This window comes from Hyaena hyaena, unplaced genomic scaffold (genome assembly GCF_003009895.1).
Source record: "Hyaena hyaena isolate Hyena2069 unplaced genomic scaffold, ASM300989v1 scaffold_10, whole genome shotgun sequence".
Taxonomy (NCBI): Eukaryota; Metazoa; Chordata; class Mammalia; order Carnivora; family Hyaenidae; genus Hyaena; species Hyaena hyaena.
The window spans coordinates 7,443,767-7,470,120 of record NW_024080642.1 but is presented as its reverse complement, the minus strand read 5'-3'; the positions used below and the strand labels follow the sequence as shown (position 1 = coordinate 7,470,120).

The window sequence follows — 26,354 nt, the reverse complement described above, 5'->3', positions numbered from 1 at the left end:
AGTTGCTCCACTGACTGACCCACCCAGGCATCCCAAAACATAAAATTTTAAAAAGAAGAAAAGCAGGAGCCCCTGGCTGGCTCAGTTGGTGGAGTATGACTCTTTTTTTTAATAGTATTTTTTATTTTTATTCAAATCAAATAGTAAATAATGTGCTGCTGACTGTGTGACTCTTGATCTTGAGGAGGTCTTGAGTATGAGCCTAGTGTTGGGATGGAGATTACTTAAAAATAAGACCTTTAAAAATGGAGAAAGGAAGGAAGGAAGCAAGCAAGCAAGCAAACAAGCAAAGCAAAGTGGTAAATAGACCACTAAAAATTAAAACTGGGAGGGGTGCCTGGGTGACTTAGTAGGTTTAAGCATCAGACTCTTGATTTAGGCTCAGGTCACACATAAGCCCAGCATTGAGCCCTGTGCTCAGGTGCTCGAGGAGCCTCTGGGAATTCTCTCTTTGTCCCTCCCCCTGTTGTGGGCTCGTGCCCTCTCTCTCTCTCCCAAAATAAATGAAGATTTTTTTATTTTTATTTTTAGTGTTTATTTATTATTTTGAGAGAGACAGCAGGAGCGGGGTAGGGGCAGATAGTGAGTGAGGCAGAATCCAACGCAGGCTCTAGGCTCTGAGCCATCAGCACAGAGCCTGACGTGGGGCTCAAACTGGGGAACCGCAAGATTGTGAACTGAAACGAAGTCACAGGCTTAAGCCAAGACTTAAATAACATTGCCCCTAAATACACAGTTTTTAACAAGAGAGAGAGAAAAAATTAAAAATGGGAAAATGTCTCTAATTGTTATCTATTTTTAACTTGCTAATTGGATCACATAGTTAATTTAATGTTTAAAAAGGAACTGAAGTTGTTTCCTTTTTAAAGGAAGAGAGATACACCGTGCAAATGCTAACAATAACCATAAAATCTGGTGTAGTTATCTTACTATCAGACAAAGTAGACTTTAAGGTAAAAAGCAACACTGAAGATAAATAAGGACGTTTCATAATAATGAAATATTCAACTATCTGGACAATATAACAATTCTAAATTTCCATACTTTTAATAACATAGTCTCAAATTACAGCAAGCAAAAATTAATGCACCAAAAAGTGAAAACTGATGAATCTGCACTCATAATCAGAAGTTTAATACACCAACAAGCAAATGAGAAAGTCAGATATAAAAGTTATAAAAGATTTCAAAAACCAGGGGCGCCTGGGTGGCTTAGTCGGTTAAGCGTCCGACTTTCGCTTAGGTCATGATCTCGCGGTTCTTGGGTTCGAGCTCCGCGTCGGGCTCTGTGCTGACTACCAGCTCGGAGCCTGGAGCCTGTTTCAGTCCGTGACTCCCTCTCTCTCTGACCCTCCCCTGCTCACGCTGTCTTTCTCTCTCTCTCTCCTAGAAATAAATTTTAAAAAACATTAAAAAAAAAAAGATTTCAAAAACCAATGAAAAAACTTTCTTTAACACACGTAGAATACTCAACAATTGGAAAACACAAATTCGTATACATTAGGCAGATGAAACATTTACCAAATTGAGTAAAGTGTCAATATTTGTATCAACAAATTTTAAAATATTTAGATCGTTTAGAGTATTTTCATTGTGACCAGAGTGTAATTAAATTCAAAATGATTAACAGAAAGTTTAACTAGGAAATCTCTGTATGCTTAAATATTTTTAAATACATTTCTAAATAATCTATAGGTCAAAGAAGAACTCTCAAAGAAAATGAGAAATAATTTCAATTAAATGGTAACATAAATATGACATACCAAAGCTCGTGGCATGTAACTGTGCTAACAGAAAGTGTATAGCCTGAAGTATGTATATTAGGAAGGAAGCAAGGTTAAGGATCAATATTTGAGGCAGTCATGTCAATAAGTATTTTTCTTTTTTCTTATTTATTTATTCATGGATTTATTTAATTTTAGAGAGAGTGTGTGTGAACAAGGGAGAGGGGCAGAGGGAGAGAGGAGAAAGAGAGAGAGAGAGAGGAGAGATAGAAGAGAGAGAGAATCTTAAAGAGGCTCCATGCTCAGTGCAGAGCTGGACGCAGGGCTCGATCCCCCAACCCTGGGATCATGACCTGAGTCAAAATCAAGAGTCAACCGACTGAACCACCCAGACACCCCAAGAAGTATTTTTAAATGACAGGTTAAACCCAAAGAAAATGGAAGAAGCAATTATTAAGAGCAGAACTTAATGCAGAAGGCAAACATACAACAGAGAATATTAATAAAGACAAATGTTAGTGTTTTGAAAGGACTAATTGCTAAACCCCTGGTACAACTGATCAAGGAAGAGAAGAGAAAATGTTTATTTCTTTTACTTTTTTGAAGTTTTACTTATTTATGTTGAGAGTGTGTGTGTGAGTAAGAGAGGGGCAGAGAGAGAGGGAGAGAGAGAATGCTAAGCAGGCTCCAATATGGGGCTCGATCCCACGAACTGTGAGATCATGACCTGAGCTGAAGTCAGACGCTCAACAGACTGAGCCACCCAGGTGCCCCTACAATTCCTTTTTCTAATGTACTGCTTCTATTTTTCTGTGACTTAAGAAAAGAGATTATCAGGCATAATAAGATTGTATGTAAACTGGGAGAAAATAAGCCCCAATGAAGATAAAATGGGAAAGTTACCCTGAAATATTAACCTATGCACTGACTCTTCCCTTCGTTCAAGCAGATAGTAGGTCTTTGTGCTACTAGTCTCAGGAATTGTTCACGGCTTCTATTGAAGAAATAAGGATTGAGAAGAGATGGATTTCTTCTGACAAGGGTTTCTTATGACCCAGGACCCTTGAACTTGGGTGGGAAAAAAATTACATCTTTATTTTCTCTAACGTGTATCTGAAATGTAGTATTTCCTTCCATTATGTATGCAGGCGACAAACCACTGTTGTGCTAACTGTACCTGTGCATTTGTCATCAGCAGAAAGCAGCTATTTTCATGTCCTATTTATGGTTGCTGCAATATGTTCAAATATTGTTTACATTTATCACTGCTTCAAAAGTATAAAGCTATTACATCCATCACTAGATCTTGGTATTTAATGTAATTTTTAAAAAAAACATACTTATTATGTCAGAGGCCTGTTTTTAAAATATTTTGATAATCCTACATCTGTGTTTCCACCAAGGCTAATGGAAAGAAAGAAAGAAAGAGCAGAGGCTGAGAGTCTGTGATTCCTCTGGGAGGGCGTGGCTGCACTCTGCACCCGGAGACAGAGTCCCATGTCGCCCTGTTGGGAATGGAGACAGTTGACGGAATCAATGCGACCTGTGGGGACCACTGTCTGCAAAGCCTGATGGGGATCCCAACAAAAAAACCGTCCCAAAACACTATATCATTCATGGGACTTCCCCCCGCGTCCCCCTAAAAAACCCCCCAACTAAGCTCTCTTTCTTATACAACTCAGTTGAGGGCTGAAGTTTGTGGCCATTACAAAGGCTCCTCTAGTGACTGAAAGGCATGGCCTCAATTACAGGACTTCTGTCCATTGTAGACATAAACAGCATGGAAAAGATGAAATACCTGTGTCGAGGTTGTAAGATCTAGCCCAGACTTGCTGTACATATTGCAATGTTAAATGAAAAAAAAAAAAAATCCCCTTTGTATTACAGGCATGTGGTCTCATATATGACCATTAAATAATTTTGTTAAGTCTAATTGGATTGCTCAGGGGCCTTTGATGGAGTTTCTGAGTAATGGCTATGTTTCAGATGGGGGCTGAAGTCTGGCAGTCTGTGTGCATGTAAGGGCTGTGAGAGGTCATGTGTGGTCCTGGCCTCTCCATTTGCTGTCTCACAGGTCAGGGGACCAAACCGGGACTGCAGACATCTTCACACCGTGTCTATCTCCACTGCCTCCATTACAGTCTACGCTGGTAGCCTCGTGTGCCAACTTAGCTCTGTCTCACCTTCTCCCATTTCTCCATTTCATAGATGAACTCTCAACCCATGAGCTGAAGGAAGGATCATCCAAAAGCTTCTTCTTCCTCCTTTCTACCTTGACTGTAAATTCTCTTCCCGAAATGGAAGACCCCTTTGACGCTGAGGAGTAGGACTAGGCCCGCCCCCCTTCAAGTCGTGCAGAGTGCTTGCTTCCCCACCCATGCTTCCGCTCCGTGAGGCTCTCTTACCCTCAGTGTACCCCAGGCCCTGCAGGAGAGTGGGTTGGGTCTGAGAGAGAGGTACAGGCAGTGCCCGACTTTTTATTATTCTTTGCACCCTGACCTTTCCTTTCTACAGCTGGGCCTCATGTGGGAAGAGCCTCAGGTCTCAGCTTGCCAGATTACTCAATGACAAGCTGATAGGTGAAACAGTCTCTTTCCGCCCCCAGATCATGTCAGCCTCATTAGCAGTTTCAAAAGCAACATCTTCTAAGAGTTGAGCGTCTTGGCCTCAGATGGAGTTGGGATAGGACTAAGTCAAGGGGCTGTATGTCCTCCTCCCTCACCTTTATGCCTCAGCCAGCCACAGGGAGGCAAGGTAAAGGAAAGACAGGAGGCCTAGCTTCTGCCCTAATATCTTCCATTAAATCATTCATCACCCATCCAGGTCTCCTCCCCATTCTGCCCTTAATTTTTCTTTAAGACAAGTGGGTTAAAGGATATAAACTTTAAGTTCCTTTCCACCTTGCACATTATCAACATCCCAAAAGACTATATTCTCCATCTCTTAGGCAAACCATAGGCTCTGTGGGAATGAGGCACCCACCCCAAGTCACACAGTCAGGGGAGGAAGTGGGGGATTGGAACTCGCCTATTTAGAATTCCTAATCCATTCAACTGTATTGGTCAAGGAAAAAAACGTCGCCTTGGAAGCTCTGTCCCTCTTCCAAACATTCAGTGGTCTTTGACTTAGGAAATGTGGCAGAGGGAGAACCTTGAAGGCCCAGGAGAACCCGAGGCCTGCTGCTGAGCTCAGAGGCCATGAGGAAGAGGCTCCTCACTGGAGATGCAAAAGGAAGCTTGATGACCCAGCCAGATATGAGACTGGTGAATGGAAAAGAGTGGGTGCTAGGGATGCATTAAGATAAGAAAAAGTGCTAAGATGTCTTGCTTGTTTAGAAAACATGTCCCAAGTACAGTACTATTGTTGTCACAGAAAAACGCCATACTAGCTAAATATACAGTCAGCTCAGCTGGGAAGAGAGGCCATTACTTAGTGACAGGTATAGTCTATGAGAAACAGATTGAGACGGGGCAGAAAAGGTGACTAGGTCTCTGAATGGTGAGATGGAGGCAGATTTTTGCAAGCTCGTATTGGCCTCTTCAGGCTTGATATCTTACTTCCTGGTCCATAGTGCCTGCTGGAGGACAGATGGGGTGAGTACAAAGGATAAATAACTTTGAGAGATCACGGTAGTGGCCAAGGGATTTCAAATTTCAATCTATTTTTTATAGTTTAAAATATTTGATATGGGGGCGCTGGGTGGCTTAGTCGGTTAAGCGTCCGACTTTTGCTTAGGTCATGATCTCGCGGTTCGTGGATTCGAGCCCCGCGTCGGGCTCTGTGCTGACTGCCAGCTCAGAGCCTGGAGCCTATTTCAGTCTGTGACTCTCTCTCTCTGACCCTCCCCTGCTCATGCTGTCTCTCTCTCTCCTAGAAATAAATAAAACATTAAAAAAATATATTTGATATAGCCAAAAGAATGTTATATACATGTACAGTCATATGCGTAATAATAACACAAACACCTGTGAACCCACCACCCTCCTTAAGAATTAGAACATTGCCAGGGCGCCTGGGTGGCTCAGTTGGTTAGGCGTCTGACTTAAGCTCAGGTCATGATCTCACAGTTCGTGGGTTTGAGCCCCGCGGAGGGCTCTGTGCTGACAGCTGGCTCAGAGCCCGGATCCTGCTTCGTGTTTCAGTCTTTGACTCCCTCTCTCTCTGACCCTCCCCTGCTCACGCTGTCTCTCTCTCTCTCTCTCTCTCTCTCTCTCTCAGAAATAAATAAAACATTAAAGAAAAAAAAAAAGAATCAGAACACTGCCAGCAGTCAAATGTTTCAGCCCCTATCTGACCCAGAGTGACCACCATTCTGAATTTGTCCCACAATATTTTACTCTTCTTTCTATTTTTTCACACACAAATCTCCAAGCAATATGTTTATTTTTATTTTTTTAAATGTTTATTTATTTCTGAGAGAGTGTGAGCTAGGGAAGGACAGCGAGATAGAGAGAGGGAGACACAGAATCCAAAGCCGGCTCCAGGCTCTGAGCTGTCAACACAGAGCCCGAGTAGGGCTCAAACTCAGGAACTGGGGAGAACTCAGGAACTGCAAGATCATGACCTCAGCTGAAGTTGGAAGCTTAACCAATTGAGCCACCCAGGCGCCCCTGTTTATTTTTATTTTTTGTTTTATTTTTAAAATTGTACTTTATTTTATTTATTTTGAGAGAGAGAGAGAGCATGCATTCTCGATCAGAGGAGGGGCAGAGAGAGAGAAGGAAAGAGAGAGAATCCCAAGCAGGCTCCGCACTGTCAGCACAGAGCCTGGTGGGGGACTTGAACTCACAAACTGTGAGATCATGACCTGAGCCGAAATCAACAATCAGTCACTCAACCGACTGAGCCACCCAGGCGCCCCCAGTTTCATTCATTTTAAATTCAACAGGATGTATTTATTCTATGAATTACTTTTTCACATATAATTGTTCTGAGATTCATCCATGCTGATGTGTATACAGGTTGTTCATTTGTACTATGTACAGTATTCCGTTGTATGAATATACTACAATGACTTTAGCTATTCTTTTATCCAAGGGCATTTGGATTCTTTCTAGTTTTTTACTGTTTTCAACAATGCTGCTAAAAACATCCCAGATGTTTATGTTTCCTGCAGCCCAAGTGTAAGAGTTTCTCTGGGGTGTACACCCTGGAGTGGAATTACTGAGTCAAACTGTTTTTCAACGTGGTTGGACCAATTTACAGTCCGCTTCTGAGTGTGCTTGTTGCACAACATGCTCGCCAAGACTCAGTGTTTGTTGTTCTCCCACTTTCCCGCAGCACCCCTAATCTTGGTTATCTCTGCTGATGGCCTGGGGCGACTCCCACCTGTCCCAGCCAGAGCCCCGGGGGGAGGGAAGCATGCTGAGATGTTTCTCTGTACCCCTGTATTCTTAACTGAATAACACCGACCACAAGGGAGAGGCATAGACTAGGGGACTTGGGATCTGTCTACGTGACTCTCAGAATCACTGGATCCTTTGGAGAACAAAGGCCAGTTGGTGAAGGTGGTTCTGCCCTAACCTAAAGCACACTGGGGCTAGGTCTCCGGGAGTGAGTGAAGATGCTTAATTCATTTTCCTTGCTATCGCCCCCACAACCCCTCCTGTTTCTCACCCGAACATGATTTACCTCTCCCCACCCCACCCCCTTCAGTATTTTTCCAAGTGTGGGCCAGCAGCCATCTACATTGGTGTCGTTAAAAATGAAAATTCTCAGAACTCTCTACAGACTGAATAAGACTCTCTGAGGTGTAGCTTAGGAGCCAAGTTCCTCAGATGATCCATGTGCACATGGAGGTTTGGGAGCTGCTGCTCTAAGCACTGCCATTAGGGAGGTCAGGCCAAGGTCATCTCTGGGCAAGTTCAGACACTCTCCCGACAGCTCCTCCTCGAGGGCCAAGTTGAATCTCATCTTCCCAAGACCCTTCCCCTGCCTCCACTGTCCCTCAGGGCAGCGGAGATAAGGAGACCACTTTAAGTGAAGCACTTGTGTGTCCAAGACATGCACCCCAGCATCGTTCACAGGAAAGAGAAACCGAAAATCACTGCCTGCTCGTGGAGGCCTGGTCAAGTTCATAATGGCACAGCTTTTTGATGGAATGCTATGCAGCTATTAAAAGTGACTTTATGGGGCGCCTGGGTGGCTCATTCAGTTAAGCAGGTCATGATCTTGCGGTTTGTGAATTCGAGCTCTGAGTCAGTCTCTGTGCAGACACTTGAGAGCCTAGAGCCTGCTTCTGATCCTGTGTCTCCCTCTCTCTCCCCCACTCATGCTCTGTCTCTCTCTCAAAAATAAAATAAACATTAAAAAAAATTTAAGTGACTTTATGATTTTATTATTACATTTCCACTTTCATCAAATCTTTAAAAAGCATGTTAAATTGTATAGTTTCCAGTACTGAGTTTTCTACATAAGTGTGCATTTATCTTTATAATCGGAAAAGCTCAACAAAACACAAAACACAGAAACATCTAGAAGCATTTGCTGGATATTTATAAAGGAGCTGGTTTAGATTATCCCACAAGCCCTGTAACAAGAATTTCTTTAAATTATCAAAGGAGACACTACAGGAAATTTTCCCATAGCTGAAGAACCTAGGATTCTAGATTGAAAGAGTTCGCCAAAAGGCACAACAAACTATTGTTTAATAAGTTTGTTTAATGATGCAGGTATTTGTCCTCACCATGGATAAATTTTTTAAATTTTTATTATTTATTTATTATTTTATTATTAATTTTTCTTTCAGAACACCAAGAATGAAGAGAAGATCCGAAAAGCTTCCAAAGAGAAATGAGGAAAAACAGGCCAATGATAAGAAAGATAAGAAATCAGAGTGGCATTGGGCTCCCATCAGGGACATTGGCTATTAGAAGACCATGAAGCTTTGCTTTTGAAACAATGGGGTGCCTGGCAAAGTTGGTAGAGTATACAACTCTTGATCTTGGGGTTGTGAGTTAGAGCCCCACGTTGGCATAGAGATTACTTAAAAATAAAAACAGAAAATCCAAAATAAACAGGAAAAAATTATTTCTATATCTATTCTAAACTGCTTAGCATGTGTAATGGTAGAATAAAGACTTCCTGAGACATACAAGGGCTCCGATATTTAATTTCCTGAACAATCTTGGCATACTCCTGGAGGATGCATTTTAGCAAAATGAGGATATACAACATGAAAGAGAAAGCTATGGACCCTGGAACCTGGAGGTCCAAGCAGGACACTGGTGAGGGTAGGTCCAGCAGCATGTGTTCAGGCCATCGGTGGGGAAGGCTAGTCCAATCTGTAGCAGGTGCAGGGGGCTGAAGGATAGACACCTCCAGAGTCACAAATGCGAATGGAACCAACGAAGGCTTCAAACTGTGTCTGAGCAAAATCATGGACAGTCATGTGACAGACTTTTTTTGGAGTGTTTGGGGAAAAGCTGTGAAATAGAGACAGGCACATAGAAAACTAAGCAAATGAAAATATGGAAACTAATAATTTCAGGAAAACCAAAAAGTTGCATAAGGAAGAAAATATAGAGTAGTGTCACTATAATGTTTAAAATTGATAAACTGTGAAACTGTAGCATGTGCCTATTATTTTAAAATATGGAGAAACACGAGGCACAGGAACAGTTAAAAGAGTTGGAAGTGTTGGCCTCCTGGGAATGAGACAGGGAATCGGGTAAACACTGCTGTATTTTGCCATAAGCCTGGTAGTAATATTTTCTTTAAACTATGCGCACTCATTATTTTCATAATAACATTTGGAATACTCATACACTGCTGATTGAATGTAAAATGATGCAACCATTAACTTTAAAAAGTTAAACATAGAGTTACCCCATGACATAACATTTCCACTCCTCGGAATATACTCAACAGACTTACAAACAGGCCTTCAAACAAAAATTTGTACAGGACCCATTCAGCATTATTCACAACAGTTAAAAAAAAAAGATAAATGTCCATAAACTAATGAATGGCTAAGAAAAAGGTGACATGTCCATATAGATTATGATTCAGCCATAAAAAAGGAAGTACTGATACATGCTACCACATGCATGAACCTTGAAAACATTACCCTAAGAGAAAGAAGCCGGTTGCAAAAGGTCACATGTTGCAGGATTCCGTTCATTTGAAATGGTCAGAAAAGGCAAATCCGAGAAGCAGGAATGAGATTCATGGCTCCCTGGGGCTAGTGGGAGAGGAGAAGAGGAGAGACTGCTTAATGGGTATGGAGTTTCTTTTGGGGGGGAGACGAAATGTTCTGCTGATGGCTGCCCAACATTATGAATAGATGAAAAACCACCGAACTGTACACTTTAAAATGATCAAGGGAGACGGGGCGCCTGGGTGGCTTAGTCGGTTAAGCGTCCGACTTTGCTTAGGTCATGATCTCGCGGTTCGTGGGTTCGAGCTCCGCGTCGGGCTCTGTGCTGACTGCCAGCTCAGAGCCTGGAGCCTGTTTTGGTCTGTGACTCCCTCTCTCTCTGACCCTCCCCTGCTCACGCTGTCTCCTCTCTCTTCTAGAAATAAATGAAACATTAAAAAATAAAAATAAAAAAAATAAAATGATCAAGGGGTGAATTTTATCCTATGTAAATTTTGTCTCAATAAAGATACATTTGGTTGTGACAGAACACCCAATTCAAGCTGCCTTAGATAATAAAAGAGATTTGTTTTGAGTTGAAAGTGTTGTTGTTGTTGTTGTTGTTGTTTAACAACCACCCAATGTACATATTTTCCCTCCACTCTTCCAGGGCCCAAGGTCCACCTGGCCCAAGACCCCTGCACATAGGACCTGCAGAGGTGCTGGGGGAGACGCTACATCGTAGCGGCAAATAGGCGTGTGAGAGCCAGACAGTCGGGGTTAGAGTTCTGGTTCCTCCACTGCCTTGCTGCCAGACCTTAAGCAGAATAATTTTTCTTCTTCTTCTTTTAATCTTTATTTGTTTTTGAGAGCGGGAGAGAGACAGAGAGACACAGCATGCGTGGTGGAGGGGCAGGGAGAGAGAAGACACAGAACCCTAAGCAGGCTCCAGGCTCTGAGATGTCAGCACGGAGCCCAACGGGGAGTGGGGCGCTCGAACTCACAGCTTGAGACCATGACCTGAGCCGCAGTCCAACGCCTGACTGAGCCACCCAAGCACCCCAGAATTAATTAATTTAAATTTTAGTTTCCTCAACACTAAAATGGGAAAATAACAGTCCCTATCTTATCGGCACTTATGAAAATTAGAAGCGATAACGTTTTTAGAGCCCCAGGCCTACAGCGCCAGGCCCATAGGAAACCCTCGGATCCGCTAATTGAGGCGAACGTTCTGCTTCCAGAGCGAGCAGTTTCATTAAGCATTAAGAGGAGAGCCGGCAGAAGAGGATTTCAGGAAAAAGCAATACTATCCAATATGTATTGAGCGCCTACTCGGCGGCAGACCCCATTCCAAGGCCTTGCTGCGCCTTCGCCCGCCTCCCTAGCGCACCCGGCCGGCCCGCCTACCCTGCCAAGGAGCGGTGCCCACGGAGCCTGGGGGGTGGGGGCGGCCGCGCCCCAGCGACGGGAAGGAGGCAGGCTGGCGCCCGGGCGACAGGGCCCGCCGCTGCTCCGCGGACGTCGGGCAGCCAGGCCGCCGCTCGGGGCGGGGGCGCACCAGCCTGCATCGCCCCGCGCAGCGCGCGGCCCGCGGGGCTCCCCTCCACCGACTGCGGTGCCGGCCTGGGGGCCGGACGCGGAGGGGGGCGGGCGGGGATCCAAGACCCGAGGCCGGAACCGGGCGCCGGCGGCACGGAGGCCAGAGGCGGCGGGAGGGCATTCGAGGGCCGTGGGGGCGTGGAGGCCGAAGGGTGCTGAGGCCCGAGCGTGGAGAGGGCGCGGGGTACCGGGAGGAACCCAGGATGCTGTAGGCGTCTCAGGAGCCCGAGGGGAGTCGGAAAACGCCGCCGGGAAACAACTCCTGACGGCGCCCCGCCCCCTTCGTTTAGAAGGCAACACTCAGGGCTCCTCGCTAACCCATCTGTTCCCAGTTGACTCACTTGTCTTCTCCACGAGTCTGAAATTGCGTGCGAAGTTGCTGTTTCTTCGTTTTAAACAGTGTACACAGGATCCAAACTGTGTCCCTCCTTTTGGCTCCAGTCGACCTCTGGGGTCCTTGAAGGCAGGGCTGGTCTAAGGCTGTTATATCCCCACTGCCCGGCACATGATAGGCTCTCCGTAGATGGTGGTTGGATACGTACGAAATGGTTGTGTGATTGAACCATCTTTCTTGAGACACAGATCTCACTCATGGGACTCTAGAAGCAGACGTGCAGGACGGTGGTAGGATCCCTGGTGCTAACAGCTAGTGTAATCCCCAGTGTGTGTATATCGGTGGACAATGTGAAAGCACATTCACTGCTCCTTTTTTTCCCCCTTGAGCTTCACACTATCCTTGGAAAGTAGAAGTGGCCAATGCTCTTATTCTCGTTTTACAGATAAGGAAACCAAAACTCAGAGGAGCTATAACTATATGTAATGCAAAATCCAGTCTTGCCTCCTTTCTGGGTCCAGACTTCCTGGAGTTCCTGCACCAGGCTTGTAGTTATGGATACCCACAGGGGTGGAATTTCTCCAATTTTTCCTTTGCCCATTGAAGCATCCAGGCTGCCGGGTGCAAAGGGAGGGTCCAGGGCTGATGACTATGGCCAATAGTAGATGGCATAGTTGTAAGGGTATTAAAATAGGGAAAGCAACATTGCCATTTAATGCCAGTCCAGGTTTGATCAATGTAGGTATACTTACCAAACCTTTAGTGGGCTATGTACATGGTGAGGCATGCAGCGATAAAGGAGACACAGGCCTTGCACTCAGGGAGCCGAAACTTGGTAGGACAATAGCCACATATACGTGATATTCAGGAGTTCATGAAATTTAGCTAAAAACAGTGGTTCTCAGAGTTTCAAAGCATACCTGGAGAGAATTTTAAGTATACACATGCAAAATATTGATGTCAGAGCCCCACCTCAGGCCTACCGAGTCAGAATTTCCTGAAATGGGGTCAAAGCATGTGGGTTTTTAAAAAAGCTTTCCCTGGATTCTAATGTGTCCCCTTCATTGAAACTTGGTGCTCTAATGCAAAATTGTCGATTGTGGACCAATAAGAGAACAACAGAAATAACAACAGAGAGAAAATTGGGGTGGGCACCTTAATAAAGTGACATCATTTTTTTTAACCCCTATGGAGTTTCAAGTCACTTCTACTATGGCTACCTTGATATGCCTATATTTTCTTTTTTCAATAAAATTTTTCATTTTATTTATGAGAGAGAGAGAGAGAGAATGAGAGTGAGCAGGGGAGAGGGGCAGAGGAAGAGAAAGAGTCATAAGCAGGCTGCACACTCAGCGCAGAGCCTGATGCAAGTGTAAGGCTGGATCCCATGACCCTGGAATCATGACCTGAGCTGAAATCAAGAGTCAACCAACTGAGCCTTCCATGTGCCCCTATAGGTTTATATTTTCATACTGAAATATGTATTTTGTTTTTGCTTCATATAATGGTATCAAACTAAACCTTCTGTTTCACAATTTCCTTTGTCCTTATTTTACGTGTTGGAGATTTTTCCTGTCAATGGATATAAATTTATTTACTTATAACAATTACGTAGCAGTCCATAACAATGAACATCTTTGTATTTACTTCAACCTCACTGTAAATATGTATTTCTTTGAGACATCTCTTTTAAAAATGGAATTGCTGGTTAGAAGAATATGTACACATCTATTTATTTCTTCAATATACCCTTAGTACAAAATGCAAAAGGTACCAAATCTATCCTATTGAAAAGCAAGTCTCTTTTCTATTCCTGTGTCCTTCATTAGTTCTTTACTCCAGAAGCAATCACTGGCATCAGTTTCTTCCTTCCACACATATTCTCGGGTTGGACATTACAGATTTTTATATGTATGTTGCCAAATAAGCCTTCAAAAGGCAATTCAGAGGGGTGACTTGGCTGTCTCAGGCGATAAAGCATGTGACTCTTGATCTTGGGGTTGTAAGTTTGGGTGTAGAGATTACTTAAAAATAAAAAATCTTAAAAAAGAAAGGCAATTTGTATTAGCTTTGATAAATTGTAATTAGCCATAGATTCTTTGTCATGCCTTCTACTCAGAGGCAAATTCTATTTCCCCTCTCTTGCATTTAATTTGGCTTAGCCCTTAAGAGCTATTGGAGCTTACTTTCTCACTCTCTTGGAATGTTGCTGCCATGTGAGTAAACCCAGTCTATGCTATTGGAGGGTGAGAAACAATGTGAAGCAGACACAAGTACTTCCAGCTTAGGCTTCCTAGACCAGGGGTTGGCAACCTTTTTTCTACATAGGGCCACATGGTAAATATTTTTGGCTTTCTGGGCTATATGGCCTGTCTTGCAACTATTCAACTCTGCTGTTTCCATAAACTGTATGTAAATAAATTGGTGTGGCCAGATTTGGCCCACTGGCCACACTGACCCTAGACCAACCAGCCTCCCAACTGCCAGACACATGAGTAAGGTCATCCCAGATCATCCAAGCCTCAGCTTAACCTCTAGAGAACTGTAGACATCAGTGAACCTGAATAACTACCCAGATGATATACAGAATTGTGAGTAATAATTAATGCCTGTTGTTTAAAGCCACTAAGTTTTAGGATGGCTTGTTACACAGCAAAAACTAACACACTAACCTTTGCCAGAGTTGGATGTTATCAATATTTTTTTATTTTTATTAATCTAATGTGTTAAAAAATGGTACTTAGAGTTATTTAACTATGCTTTTGTATGGTTATTTATGCATTTGAGAATTTTTTACATATTTTCGTAGGTCAACTATATATACTCTTGTGAATTTCTTTTTCATATCCATTACTCACTTTTATTTATTTATTTTTTTAAAAATATTTTTATTTATTTCTAGGAGAGAGAGAGAGAGACAGCGTGAGCAGGGGAGGGTCAGAGAGAGAGGGAGACACAGACTCCGAAACAGGCTCCAGGCCCTGAGCTGGCAGTCAGCACAGAGCCCGATGCGGGGCTCGAACCCACGAACCGCGAGATCATGACCTAAGTGAAAGTCGGACGCCCAACCGACTAAGCCACCCAGGCGCCCCTCCATTACTCACTTTTAACATTGGATTATTGATTTGACATTATTTGAGAATGTATCTTGGATATTAACTCTTTGTTGTATATAGTACAAATATTTTCTCCCTGTTTGTTGTCAATTATTGGTAGTATCTTTTATTATATTGAATTTTTAAATTTTTATGTAACTCAGTTTAGTAACTTTTATGTTTTTTGAGCTTTGTGTCTTTAGGAGACCCTCCCTATTCTTTTTATAAAAACATTCTTCTGCATTCGTTTAACACTTCTATAGTTGATTTTGTTTTTATGATTGTTTTATTATCCATATGGGGTTATTTTTATGTATGGTATGATTTTTTTCCAAGTGGAAAATACTATTATTAGCTATTGTTGCACATTTTGTTTTCCAGATATATTTCAAAATCATCTGCATTTCCCTATAAAAACCTCTTGGGAGTTTAGTTGTTATTCCTATCTGTGTCCTGGTTTTTCAGAATATCTCCCAATTTCTGGTCTGTCAATGGTGCTATTTCTGGTTTTCAGTCCTATTTGGAATTTATTGTTTTTAAATTAATATATTCTGTTTTATGGGGCTTGGAACAGGAAGTAGTCAAATGTACATTTAGATCCAGTGCTTCTACCAGCTATTAATTTTTGAAATTTACTTTTCAAGACTTAAAAGAATTCAGCATTATTTATAAAAATGAAATATATGGTGTCCTACATATAAAGCATCACTTGAGTAGCTCTCTCAGTTATGTAACCGTAGGCTGAGAAACAGTTATTGTTTTGTGATTAGGGCATAGCTTTTGCGACTTAATTAAGGTGGTCCTTAGATCTCTGATATATTAATTTGGTCCCTAAGAAGGAGCTGAATACACTGGCATAAGGAGGCCATGGTCTTCTGAAGTAGAAGGAATTGATACTCAATCATTACTCCCTAAGACATTAAGTTAGAGAGATGTGTGGATGTTGACTGGCTGGCCCTGGCCAAAGGAGAGTGGCAGGATGGAGTAACAAGTTCTTTGAAATAGTTCACTTCAGTAAAGTGGGAGTTCAGGATAATGCCCTCAAGGGTTGACTTCAGCCCAGGTTATGGCTGATGCTGAAAGCAGATCTAGTACCAAACATGTAACATTTCAGAATTAGCAGTATTACCCACTGTCTGTGCAGAATCAATTTCCTACTACAAAGAGACAGCAAAAAGCAAAGGATGTAATAGACTAAACTGAACTCCTATACAGTGTTGATGGTGGACAGACTTCTCTTACAAGCTTAAATTCTTGGGAATTTGAGGGTAAGTCAGAGAGACAAGCCTTTGGAGTCTGATGTTCAATTTGTTACTAATTTATTTTGTGGGGTCTCTAGACAATTTTCATTTAATGTAAAAAAATTTTTTTCAAAGGAGATGTATTCATCATTGTACCATAAGAGCAGCCCAATCCATGTCCACCTATAGGCAAAATAAGTTTTTAAAAATTGTGGCACATCCATAACATGGAATATTATGCAGACTTCACAAAGGATGATATAGAACTATATTAATTGAGGTAGGAGAACCTCCAAGACTTATATATGAGAAAAAATACATGTAATACTATTTCTACAAAAATTGTTTAGTTATATGTCCTTACGAAAACATAGAGGTCTGGAAGCAAGGTTACCAAATTTTGGTGAGATTTTATATACTTTTTGCTTTCTTTCGCATACTTTCCTGTTATTATTTAAAATTTTTATAATTTTCTATAATGAACATGTTTTATCATTATGAAATAATTTTTAAATGGAAACTGACCAAAGAAATTATAGAGAATAATAACAGTAATAATGATAGGTTACTATGTGCCAGAAAAATCCTGTTTTATATGCATTATCTGATTTAATTCTCACAACAACCATATGAGATTACTATCCTGTTGTGCAACACTGAGCAAACCCAGGCTTGGGTATTGTAAGTAAATTGTAAGTAAATTGTAAAGTAAATTGTAAGTAAATTGTCCATCATCAGGGGTTAGTAAGTGGTTGGGGCGTGATTTAAACCCTACAGAGCTAGGATCTCTTTGGTTTGACTCACAGGGCAGTTGGATCTCTGTTTGGAGCTAATAGAGAAATTCACCAGCATCTTAGATATAATCCACTTACAGTCCTAGCAGTCATACCTCCCAAACCATTTTCTCTTTTACCTTTCCAGAAGCAAGCACTAAATATTGTAAAAATAACTAGTAACAAAGTCACTACCAACTAAAGAGAACTTTCTGTGGTATTCTGTTCATTGGTAGATCCAGCAAGCTGTGGCTTCCAGTATTGGAGTGTATCCTGGAACTCCAGGATACCCTCCTCTTGAATCTGCCTGGCCCTCTGACCTGCTTTAACAAATAGAATTTAGTGAATAATGAAAGCACCAGTTCTGGGCCTAAGCCTTAAGAAGACCCAGAAGCTTATACTTTTGCCCTTTTGGGATCCCTGGGCTACCATGTAAGAAGTCTGGCTACTCTGCTGGAGAAATTATACGGACAGGTCACATGGAGAGGGAGAGAATTTGAGACTACAGGGAGACAGGGGCCCAGTCACTCAAGCTGAACCAGCCACCATCAACAGCAAGGACAGAACAAGACTAGCTGGACTAATTCCAGCCTAGCCTGCAGAACAGTGAGCAAATAAAACTGTTGTCTTAAGCTGTATATTTTAGGGTGGTGTGTATTACACAATAGATAATGAGATCACCTCCTCACCTTTCCTTGGGTGACTGCTGGTACACTTTGTTCTGCATAAAGTGAAGTCTCCATTTCTTACCCTCTATCTCTCAATTTTACAGCAGTACTTTGCCAGACGTTTTCATATTAATTACTAGGACCCAGGCAAGCTTTGATGGAAAAAGTTACTAGGTGAGGGCCCAGACGATGACTTTAGTCCTAGCTTTAGTTGTATACCTTTTGAAAGTGATTTACCTTTTTGTCTCCATTATGAAATGAGGCCAATACTCACTCTACTTACCAGAGGGTAGAAATTAGTATAACCGAGTTGAAAAGAAAAATGAAAAGCATTTTAATAGAGCTTTCAGCTCAAGTGATAGGTGAGGAAACAAAGAACATGGGCTTGATGTCATCCGGGTGCGAGATCTTGACCAAACGACTTATTATTTCTGATCCCCACTTCTGACGCTGTAAATGAGAGTACTCCTCATACCACAGGTTTATCAAACGAGGCAACATAGGGAGAGACCTGTTGCACAATAAACGCTAACTTCTCGCCATCAAATCCTAAAGTCCCCTCCACCCGCCGTTTTCATATTCCTGCCCAACCTCAGAGAGTGATTTAGTAAGTCTGAGGTGGTATCCAGAAAGCTACATTTTAAAATATATACATTAAAACAAACAAACAAAAAACAAGTTCTCAAGCAGATTCTAGAGCAGGTACGCTTACGCAAAAGACTCCGTTTGCCACCTCGCCCCTTCCTCGTGTCAGGGGCCTCAAACTCCAGGTCTCGCGACGCTTCCTTCTTCCTCAGACTCTGCTACAGGTCGCGCGAGAGTGCTTCGTCCAATCACGAAGCTGAATGGTTGCCCAACATGGCGGCGCGCTTGGAGCGTAACATCTGCGTTTCTAGGAGCTTCGCTCTGCGGGTGGTTTAAGATTCTAGTGTTGTAGGGGCCTACTCCAGACTGCTCGTCTTGAAGAAACATTGATTTCAGAGGTGAGTCGTTTAGTATCTCTTGGGAGTGTAGAGAGGTCATTTAACCTCTGCACGGCCTGAATTCCTTATTCCTGGGTTTTGGGCTGGTGAGTTGCTGACTTCGGGCCTGGGGAGACAGAACCTCTGGGTGAGTGGTTTTGTGGGTGTTTGTGTGTGTGTGTGTGTGTGTGTGTGTGTGTGTGTGTGCGCGTGCGGGTTCTGCACCTGTGATGTACTGACTTTGGGTCTAGGGAGATAGACCACATGGGTGAGTGAGTGGCTAGAGTGGGTGGGTGCGCGCGCGCACGTGGAGGGGGGTAATGGTGGTGCGGTGGATGGGAGGAGTTGGCGTACAGAATGGGGGCTAGGATTGAAGTAAGAAAGATCCCAGGGGCTGAGGAGGTTTAGAGAGATCTGAAACTGCGGCGAAAAGACCGAGTGAGTGGGTAGGATGAATCTGTGGGAGGAGTGGAGGAGATGGAGAACTGGCAATGGCGGAACTAGAGGAAAAAGATTTATGAAGCAAGGCGAGGAGAGAAAACGGAGATTGGGGTTGAACCGGGAGAGATTTATGCAGAAGAAATTTCGAAGTTCCAAGCGGAAATTAGAATTCGACGTGGAATTTAGACTCTTTTGTGTTAAGATAAATGGCAGTTTGAGAATGTTATTAAGAGTGCCAGGAGAAACCAAGGAAATAGCATGGAAATGGCAAAGATCAAAGAAAAGCCAAGTCTCAGTTCCAAGGGTGTACTACTTTGGCTTTCTGTAACTCGCAAGAGAAAGCTCCAGGCCTAAGTAGAGCTGATCCTTTTTGAGTGTCCAGTTGAGGACTGTTTACAAAGAATGAGAGTGCTGTGTTTCAGTGTTCTGGGACAGTTGAAGAGTTTCATCGTGTGTTCAGTGAACAGATACTTAAGAGTGTCTATTCTCCCAGGCCCTAATTTAGGCGCGGGGATATCACAGTGAACAAGACAGACAAAATATTTTCCCTCATGAAGCTTACTGGCAGGGCAGATTTTAAAAAGTAAGTAAATGCTGTATATGGAATATCAGATGAGTAAGTTCTATGTAGAGTACTGAAACTATTAAGGGAGTTAACTCACTGCACTATACGGAAAGGCATCAGGGCCTGCCCCTTGGCTGGCTCTGTCAATAGGGCATTACTTTTTGATCTAGGGGTGGTTAGTTCGGGCCCCACGTTGGGCATGGAACTTACTTTAAAAAAAAAATAATATATTTTTTTTTAAAAATGGGAAAGGCATCAGTGAGAAGGCGAGGTTTTATCAAAGGCTGAGGAGGGTGAGGCACCTGGTATGTATGTATTTCTGGGGGAAGAGCATTCCGTATAGACCTAGTACAAAAGCCCCGAGGCAGGAGTGTGCCAGGTTTGATTAAAAAACAAGGAGGCCATGGGGCTCCTGGGTGGCTCAGTTGGTTAAGCATCCGATTTCAGCTCAAGTCATGATCTCACGGTTTGTGGGTTAGAGCCCCGCGTCGGGCTCTGTGCTGATGGCTAGCTCAGAGCCTAGAGCCTGTTTCAGATTCTATATCTCCCTGTCTCTCTGACCCTCCCCTGCTCAGTCTCTCTCTCACTCTCTCTCTCTCAGAAATAAATCATTAAAAAAATAAACAAAACCAAGGAGGCCAGTATGACTTAGATAAGAATGAGCCAGGAAGAGAAAGGGAGATTAAATGAGAAGCAGGGAGTGACAGTGTTATTCCAGGTAAGCGCTGATACTCAGAATAGGATAGATTTAGCTAAGACCCCACTGCTTGCATTAGAAAGTTGGTTAGTAAAAAGGTGGCTTTATTCTTTCTGTATGCTTTTTTAAAAAATGTTTCCCAGGTGGCTCAGTTGGTTAAGCATCCGACTTTGGATCAGGTCACGGTTTGTGGGTTTGAGCCCCACGTTGGGGTCTGCTGACAGCCAGTTCAGAACATGGAGACTGTTTCAAATTCTGTGTCTCCCTCTCTCTCTGACCCTCCCCTGCTCACACTGTCTCTCTCTCTCACTCTCTCTCAAAAATAAAATAAAACTAAATGTTTTTTAATATTTTATTTATTTCTGAGAGAGACCGAGTGCAAGTAGGGGAGGGATAGAGAGAGAGGAAGACTAAGAATCTGAAGCAGGCTCCAGGCTTAGAGCTGTTAGCCCAGAGCCCAAAGTGGAGCTCGAACTCACGAACTGTGTGACATCATGACCGGAGCCAAAGTCTGCCACTTAACCAACTGAGCCACCCAGGCGTCCCGATCTTTCTGTGTATGTATGTGTTCTAACCATACAGGTTGATTAATGTAGGATATGAATAGAATCTGCCATATCTGGTATTTAATTTGCTTCTTATATGTTCAGAATATGTCATGTATGCAGTGGTTAGGATCTTAATGTGTTGCAGAGTCTTACATATCAGTGTCCCTTGAAATTACTGTTAGAGTACTTTTATTTTGTTGCTTGCCAGAATCACAAGAAAGGAAAACATTTTCCTTTTTTTTAAATTTTATTTTTAAGTAATTTTTACACCCAACATGAGGCTTGAATTTACAACTCCAAGATCAAGAGTCAAATTTTGTACTGACTGAGCCAGTCAGGTGCTCAGTCAACTGAAGTCAGCTTCTTCATGGGGACTTGTTCTTTTTCCTAGTTTTATGCTCCCCTCTTTCTTGATAGTCCGTAAGGGTATAAATGTTAGGAAATTAAAACTTGTATATAGTGAGTTTCTGTGATAATGTTAAAGGCAAAAGGTGGTAGCTTAGTATGCTGAAAAACTTTCAGGTGACTATTAATTCCCCTAAATTCTGAATTATTTATTCACTCAACAAATATTTATTGTATGATAGAGTAAACAGTAAGATGGAAATGATTGTAGCATTGTAGTAGGCAAATGACGGAATGGGAAAAGAGAGTTGCAAATGACATATCAGATAAAGGGCTGGTATCCAAAATCTATAAGGAACTCACCAAACTCCACACCCGAAAAACAAACAACCCAGTGAAGAAATGGGCAGAAGATATGAACAGACACTTCTCCAAAGAGGACATCCAGATGGCCAACAGACACATGAAACGATGCTCAGCCTCCCTCCTCATCAGGGAAATATAAATCAAAACCACATTGAGATACCACCTCACGCCGGTCAGAGTGGCTAAAATGAGCAAATCAGAGGTCTCTAGATGCTGACGAGGATGTGTATAAACTGGCACCCTCCTATACTGGTGGTGGGAATGTAAACTGGTACAGCCCCTCTGGAAAACAGTGTGGAGGTTCCTCAAAAAATTAACAATAGAACTCCCCTAGGACCCAGCAATAGCGCTGCTAGGAATTTACCCAAGGGATACAGGAGTGCTGATGCATAGGGGCACATGTACCCCAATGTTCATAGCAGCACTCTCAACAATAGCCAAAACATGGAAAGAGCCTAAGTGTCCATCAACAGATGAATGGATAAAGAAGATGTGGTTTATCTATACAATGGAATACTACATGGCAATGAGAAAGAATGAAATCTGGCCATGTGTAGCAACATGGATGGACCTTGAGGGTGTTATGCTGAGCGAAATAAGTCAGGCAGAGAAGAACAAATACCATATGTTTGCATGTATAGGAGGAATAAGAGGAACTTAATGGAGGACCGTGGGGGAGAAGAAGGGGAAAAATAGTGGGGGAGAGGGAGGCAAACCATGAGAGACTCTTGAATGCTGAGAACAAACGGAGAACTGATGGGGGTGGGGGAGGGGATGAGGGGGTGATGGGCATGGAGGAGAGCACTTGTGGGGATAACTACTGGGTGTTATATGAAAACCAACTTGACAATAAGCTATTAAAAAAATAAAAATAAAAACATAACTACAAAAAAATAAAAGGTGTCTGTGTACATGATGAAATATTACTTAGCCATTAAAAATAATGAAATCTTGGGGCGCCTGGGTGGCTCATTCAGTAAGCATCTGACTTGGGCTCAGGTCATGGTCTCATCGTGGTTCACAAGTTCCAGTCCCGTATCAGGCTCTACATGGACAGCTCAGAGCCTGGAGCCTGCTTCAGAGTGAAATAAGTCAAAGAGAGACAAATACCATGTGATTTCATTCATGTGGAATTTAGAGAAATGAAAAAAAGGGAGATGAGCAAAAAAAACCAGATTCTTTTCTTTTAAATGTTTATTTTGAGAGAGAGAGGATGCACATCTGCAAGGGAGGGGCAGAAAGAGGGAGAGAGAGAGAATCCTAAGCAGGCTCCTTGTTTAGCTCAGCACGGAGTGTGACTTGGGGCTCCATCCCATGACCCCATGCGATGATGACCTGAGCTGAAATCAAGAGTTGGATGCTTAGCAGACTGAACCACCCAGGTGTCTTCCAAAAAACACTCTTAAATGCAAACAATAAACTGGTGATGCCCAGAGGGGAGGCTTTGGGGGGGTGATGAAATAAAGGGGATTAAGAGTACACTTACTTTGTTGAGCACTGAGGAATAAGAATTGTAGAACCAATATATCATACACCTGAAATGAATATAAAACACTATGCTATTTATACTTAAGTTAAAAACTTAAAAAAAATTTTTTTCAATGTAGAAAGTTGTCAAAAACTTGAAATAGAGTATTAGCAGATCCATTGCTATGTAAAGTTACATCTCTAATAAGCCTACAAAGGAAAGGTGCTTGTTGCTAGGAGACTTTATAATAGGGAATATGATTTAACTAGGGAGATGACGGAAGAAAACACCTTCCTGAAGAGATATTTGAACTGAGAGTAAGAATGAGTAGGAGGGGTGCCTGGCTGGCTCAGTCTATTAAGCATCTGGCTTTTGATTTCAGCCCGGGTCATGATCCCATGATTGGGTTAGAGAATTCCAGCCTCACATCAGGCTCTGCACTGAAGAGTGTGGAGCCTGCTTAGGATTCTCGTGCTCTCTGCCCCACCCCCACTTGCTGGCTGCACATTAGCTGTGCTCACTCAAAAAAAAATAAAAATATTAAAAAAAGGATAGGTAGGAATTCACTAGGTGAAGAGGAAGAGGAAAGAATATTACAAAGGGAATAAACTGTGTAAAGACCCTGTTGCCAGAGTGGAGGGACAGAAAGAAGAGCAAGGATAGGTATGACATAAACTGATGGTGAAAAACTAGGTAAGGCCGCGCGCTGTGCTGGGCCTGCTTCAGCATACAGCTGAGGTACCGGGTAGTATACCATAAGTTTCAGTCTTGTCATTCCTAGGTAGCTAAAACCAAATGAAAACAATTTTTTTCTTCCAGATTAATGCATGGTTGTAGCTACGTAGGAATGACAAGATTGAAATTTATAAAATAGTGTATTTTGAAATGTTAGTGACGGGGCACCTGGGTGGCTTAGTTGGTTGTGAAGCGTCCAACTTTCACTTAGGTCATGATCTTGCGGTTCATGGGTTCGAGCCCCGCGTCGGGCTCTGTGCTGACTGCCAGCTCAGAGCCTGGAGCCAATTTCAGAGTCTGTATCCCCCTCTCTCTCCGACCCTCCCCTGCTCACACTGTCTCTCTCTCTCTCCTAGAAATAAATAAAAAATATTAAAAAACAAAAAAGAAATGTTAGTGACTTTATGGTGTACTACCAAATATTCAGTCCATACAAGAACACTGTAAAAACTAACCTCTATTACTTCATGGCTGGAGATTATACTGCCTTCTGCCCCTTTGATGCTTTCAAAAGGATAGTTTCTGGTTTTCTTCCCATGGTTTAAAAAAAACACCGTATGTTGTGTACATTTTTCAAACTGTGATAAAATATACATAACATAAAAGTTACCATTTTAACCATTTTTAAGTGTACTATTCAGTGGCATTAAGTGCATTCACAGTGTTGTGTAACCATCACCACCGTCCATTTCTAGAAGTTTTTCCTCATCCTAAACAGAAACCATGTACCCATTAAATAATAACTCAACATTCCTACCTCCCTCCCAAACCCTAGTAACCTCTATTCTACTCTTTATATGAATTTGCCTATTCTTGCTACCTCCTATAAATGGGAAAATACTATATTTGTCTTTTGTACGTGGCTTGTTTCCCTTACATAATGTTTTTAAGGTTCATCCATGTTGTAGGGTGTATCAGAATTTTATTCCTTTTTTTGACTCCATCCTAGTCATCCTAGTAGTCATCCTAGTAGGTGTGAAGTGATATTGTGGTTTTGATTTGCATTTCCCTAATGATTCATGGTGATGTTAAGCATCTTTTCGTGTGTTTATTTGTTGTATACATTTAAAAAATATAATTTCTACTTTCTCAGTTGATTAGCAAAAATATGTTGGCTATAACTGTTGACTTGGCAACCACAGCTTTTTCCCGTTAATGTTTTTTTTTTTTAATTAAATATGCTGACCTTTTTCCTTTTTTTCTTTTTAAAGATGGCTCTGAGTAAATCAATGCATGCAAGGAATAGATACAAGGACAAACCTCCTGACTTTGCTTATTTGGCATCCAAATATCCAGATTTTAAGCAGCATGTTCAGATAAATCTGAATGGAAGAGTGAGGTAGGTAACAGATGAAAAATTCTTGATACTGTGTTAATTGTTTTTCTAGTGCAATCTGAATGGACACAGTATAGACAGTATAGTGGAACACATACTGGACTGATAGTATACCTGAATGCTGATCCTAGACTTTTTCTTAAATTTCTCATCTGCTCTTGGACAAATCACTTAACCTGTCTGGGTTTCATCTTTTTAGTCTACAAAATGAGAGGATTGGACCAAATACTTTTGAAGTTTCTTTGTTACTTTAAGAAAACTTGATGCCTGAATTATTGCCTATTCAACAGAGATTTCAGAGTAAATGCAGAAACCTTGGGATTATGCTCTAAAACTTGGTGCTGATGAGGGTCTAGAGTCCTTATTTTAAGTATGTTTATTTTGATGTATGTAGGAAAATAATCAGGCATCAAAACTGAATTCACAGATGCTTAGGATGTCTTTACATTTAAAATTAAATTTGGTTTAAAAGTTGATTTTTAAAAATTAAGAAAATAATAATGTGAGTGCTTTGGGAAATAGCAAAATTATGATTATGGCTTGGGAATAATTGATGTGTATGTTATACCTTTGAGAAGGAAATATTTCACTGCATTCCTACACTCTATGGGAGTTATAGACTAGAAATTCCAAGCCTTCCTAGGGACAGGTGTGGTGATTGAGCTGTGGGGGGGAGGAGGAGCAGGATTGTGGAGAAGAGAGAAGGTAAGGAATAATAGAATCAAAGGGCTCCAGACATTTTAATGACCTCTTCCTACTAGCAGTCTCCTCCTGGCTTTAGAGTTGGAAACCCTAGGGCAAGACTTAACCTGAGGGCCAAGATACCCTAGAAACCCTGTAAAAGTTTTAAAATATGTATATTTGTGCTCATTTTTCTGGGAGATAATTCTTAGTTTCCATCCAATTCTGAAAGCCATCTGGGCCTCCTTCCACAATACACAGAGGTAAAGATCAAATACCCTAGAACTATGGTTTCCAAGCTTTTTTTTGTCTACTCAGTTAAAAGTTGAGGACCACCCCATACATGAATGCTTGTACAACTCAATATGTTACTATATTAAGCACATTAGACAACATAATGCAAAATAAAAATTAAAAATATATTTAAATAAGTGTTGCAGTATTTTCTTTGCATGCTCTGAACAGTTATGGCATTTTACTCTGGAGATGGCCTAGAGAGATCAAATTAGTATTTCTCTTTGTTTAGATCCTCTCTACTATTGTGCTTAAATCTTTATTTCATAGTTATATATGTGAATGTTTTAATTGTTCCTGTAGCTTTAGGACATGTACAGTTTTTATTTTTTCTTCTGATTTCATCTGTTCCTATCACTGTACTTAATTACCTAACAAAATGTCTATTGATTAACCACTTTGTACT

The 26,354-nt window shown here is 41.9% G+C and overlaps 1 protein-coding gene across 1 annotated transcript in view; it reads left to right on the top strand.

Annotated features, from left to right (window-relative positions):
- Positions 1 to 18,384: 18,384 nt before the first annotated feature.
- The window catches only part of METTL16 (methyltransferase like 16), a 66,292-nt gene continuing 58,322 nt past the window's right edge, over positions 18,385 to 26,354 (top strand). The window contains exons 1-2 of the mRNA XM_039251633.1: positions 18,385 to 18,493; positions 24,849 to 24,976. Of these exons, the coding sequence (XP_039107564.1) occupies positions 24,849 to 24,976 (128 nt within the window). The 5' untranslated portion in view covers positions 18,385 to 18,493. The remainder of the gene's footprint in view (positions 18,494 to 24,848; positions 24,977 to 26,354) is intronic.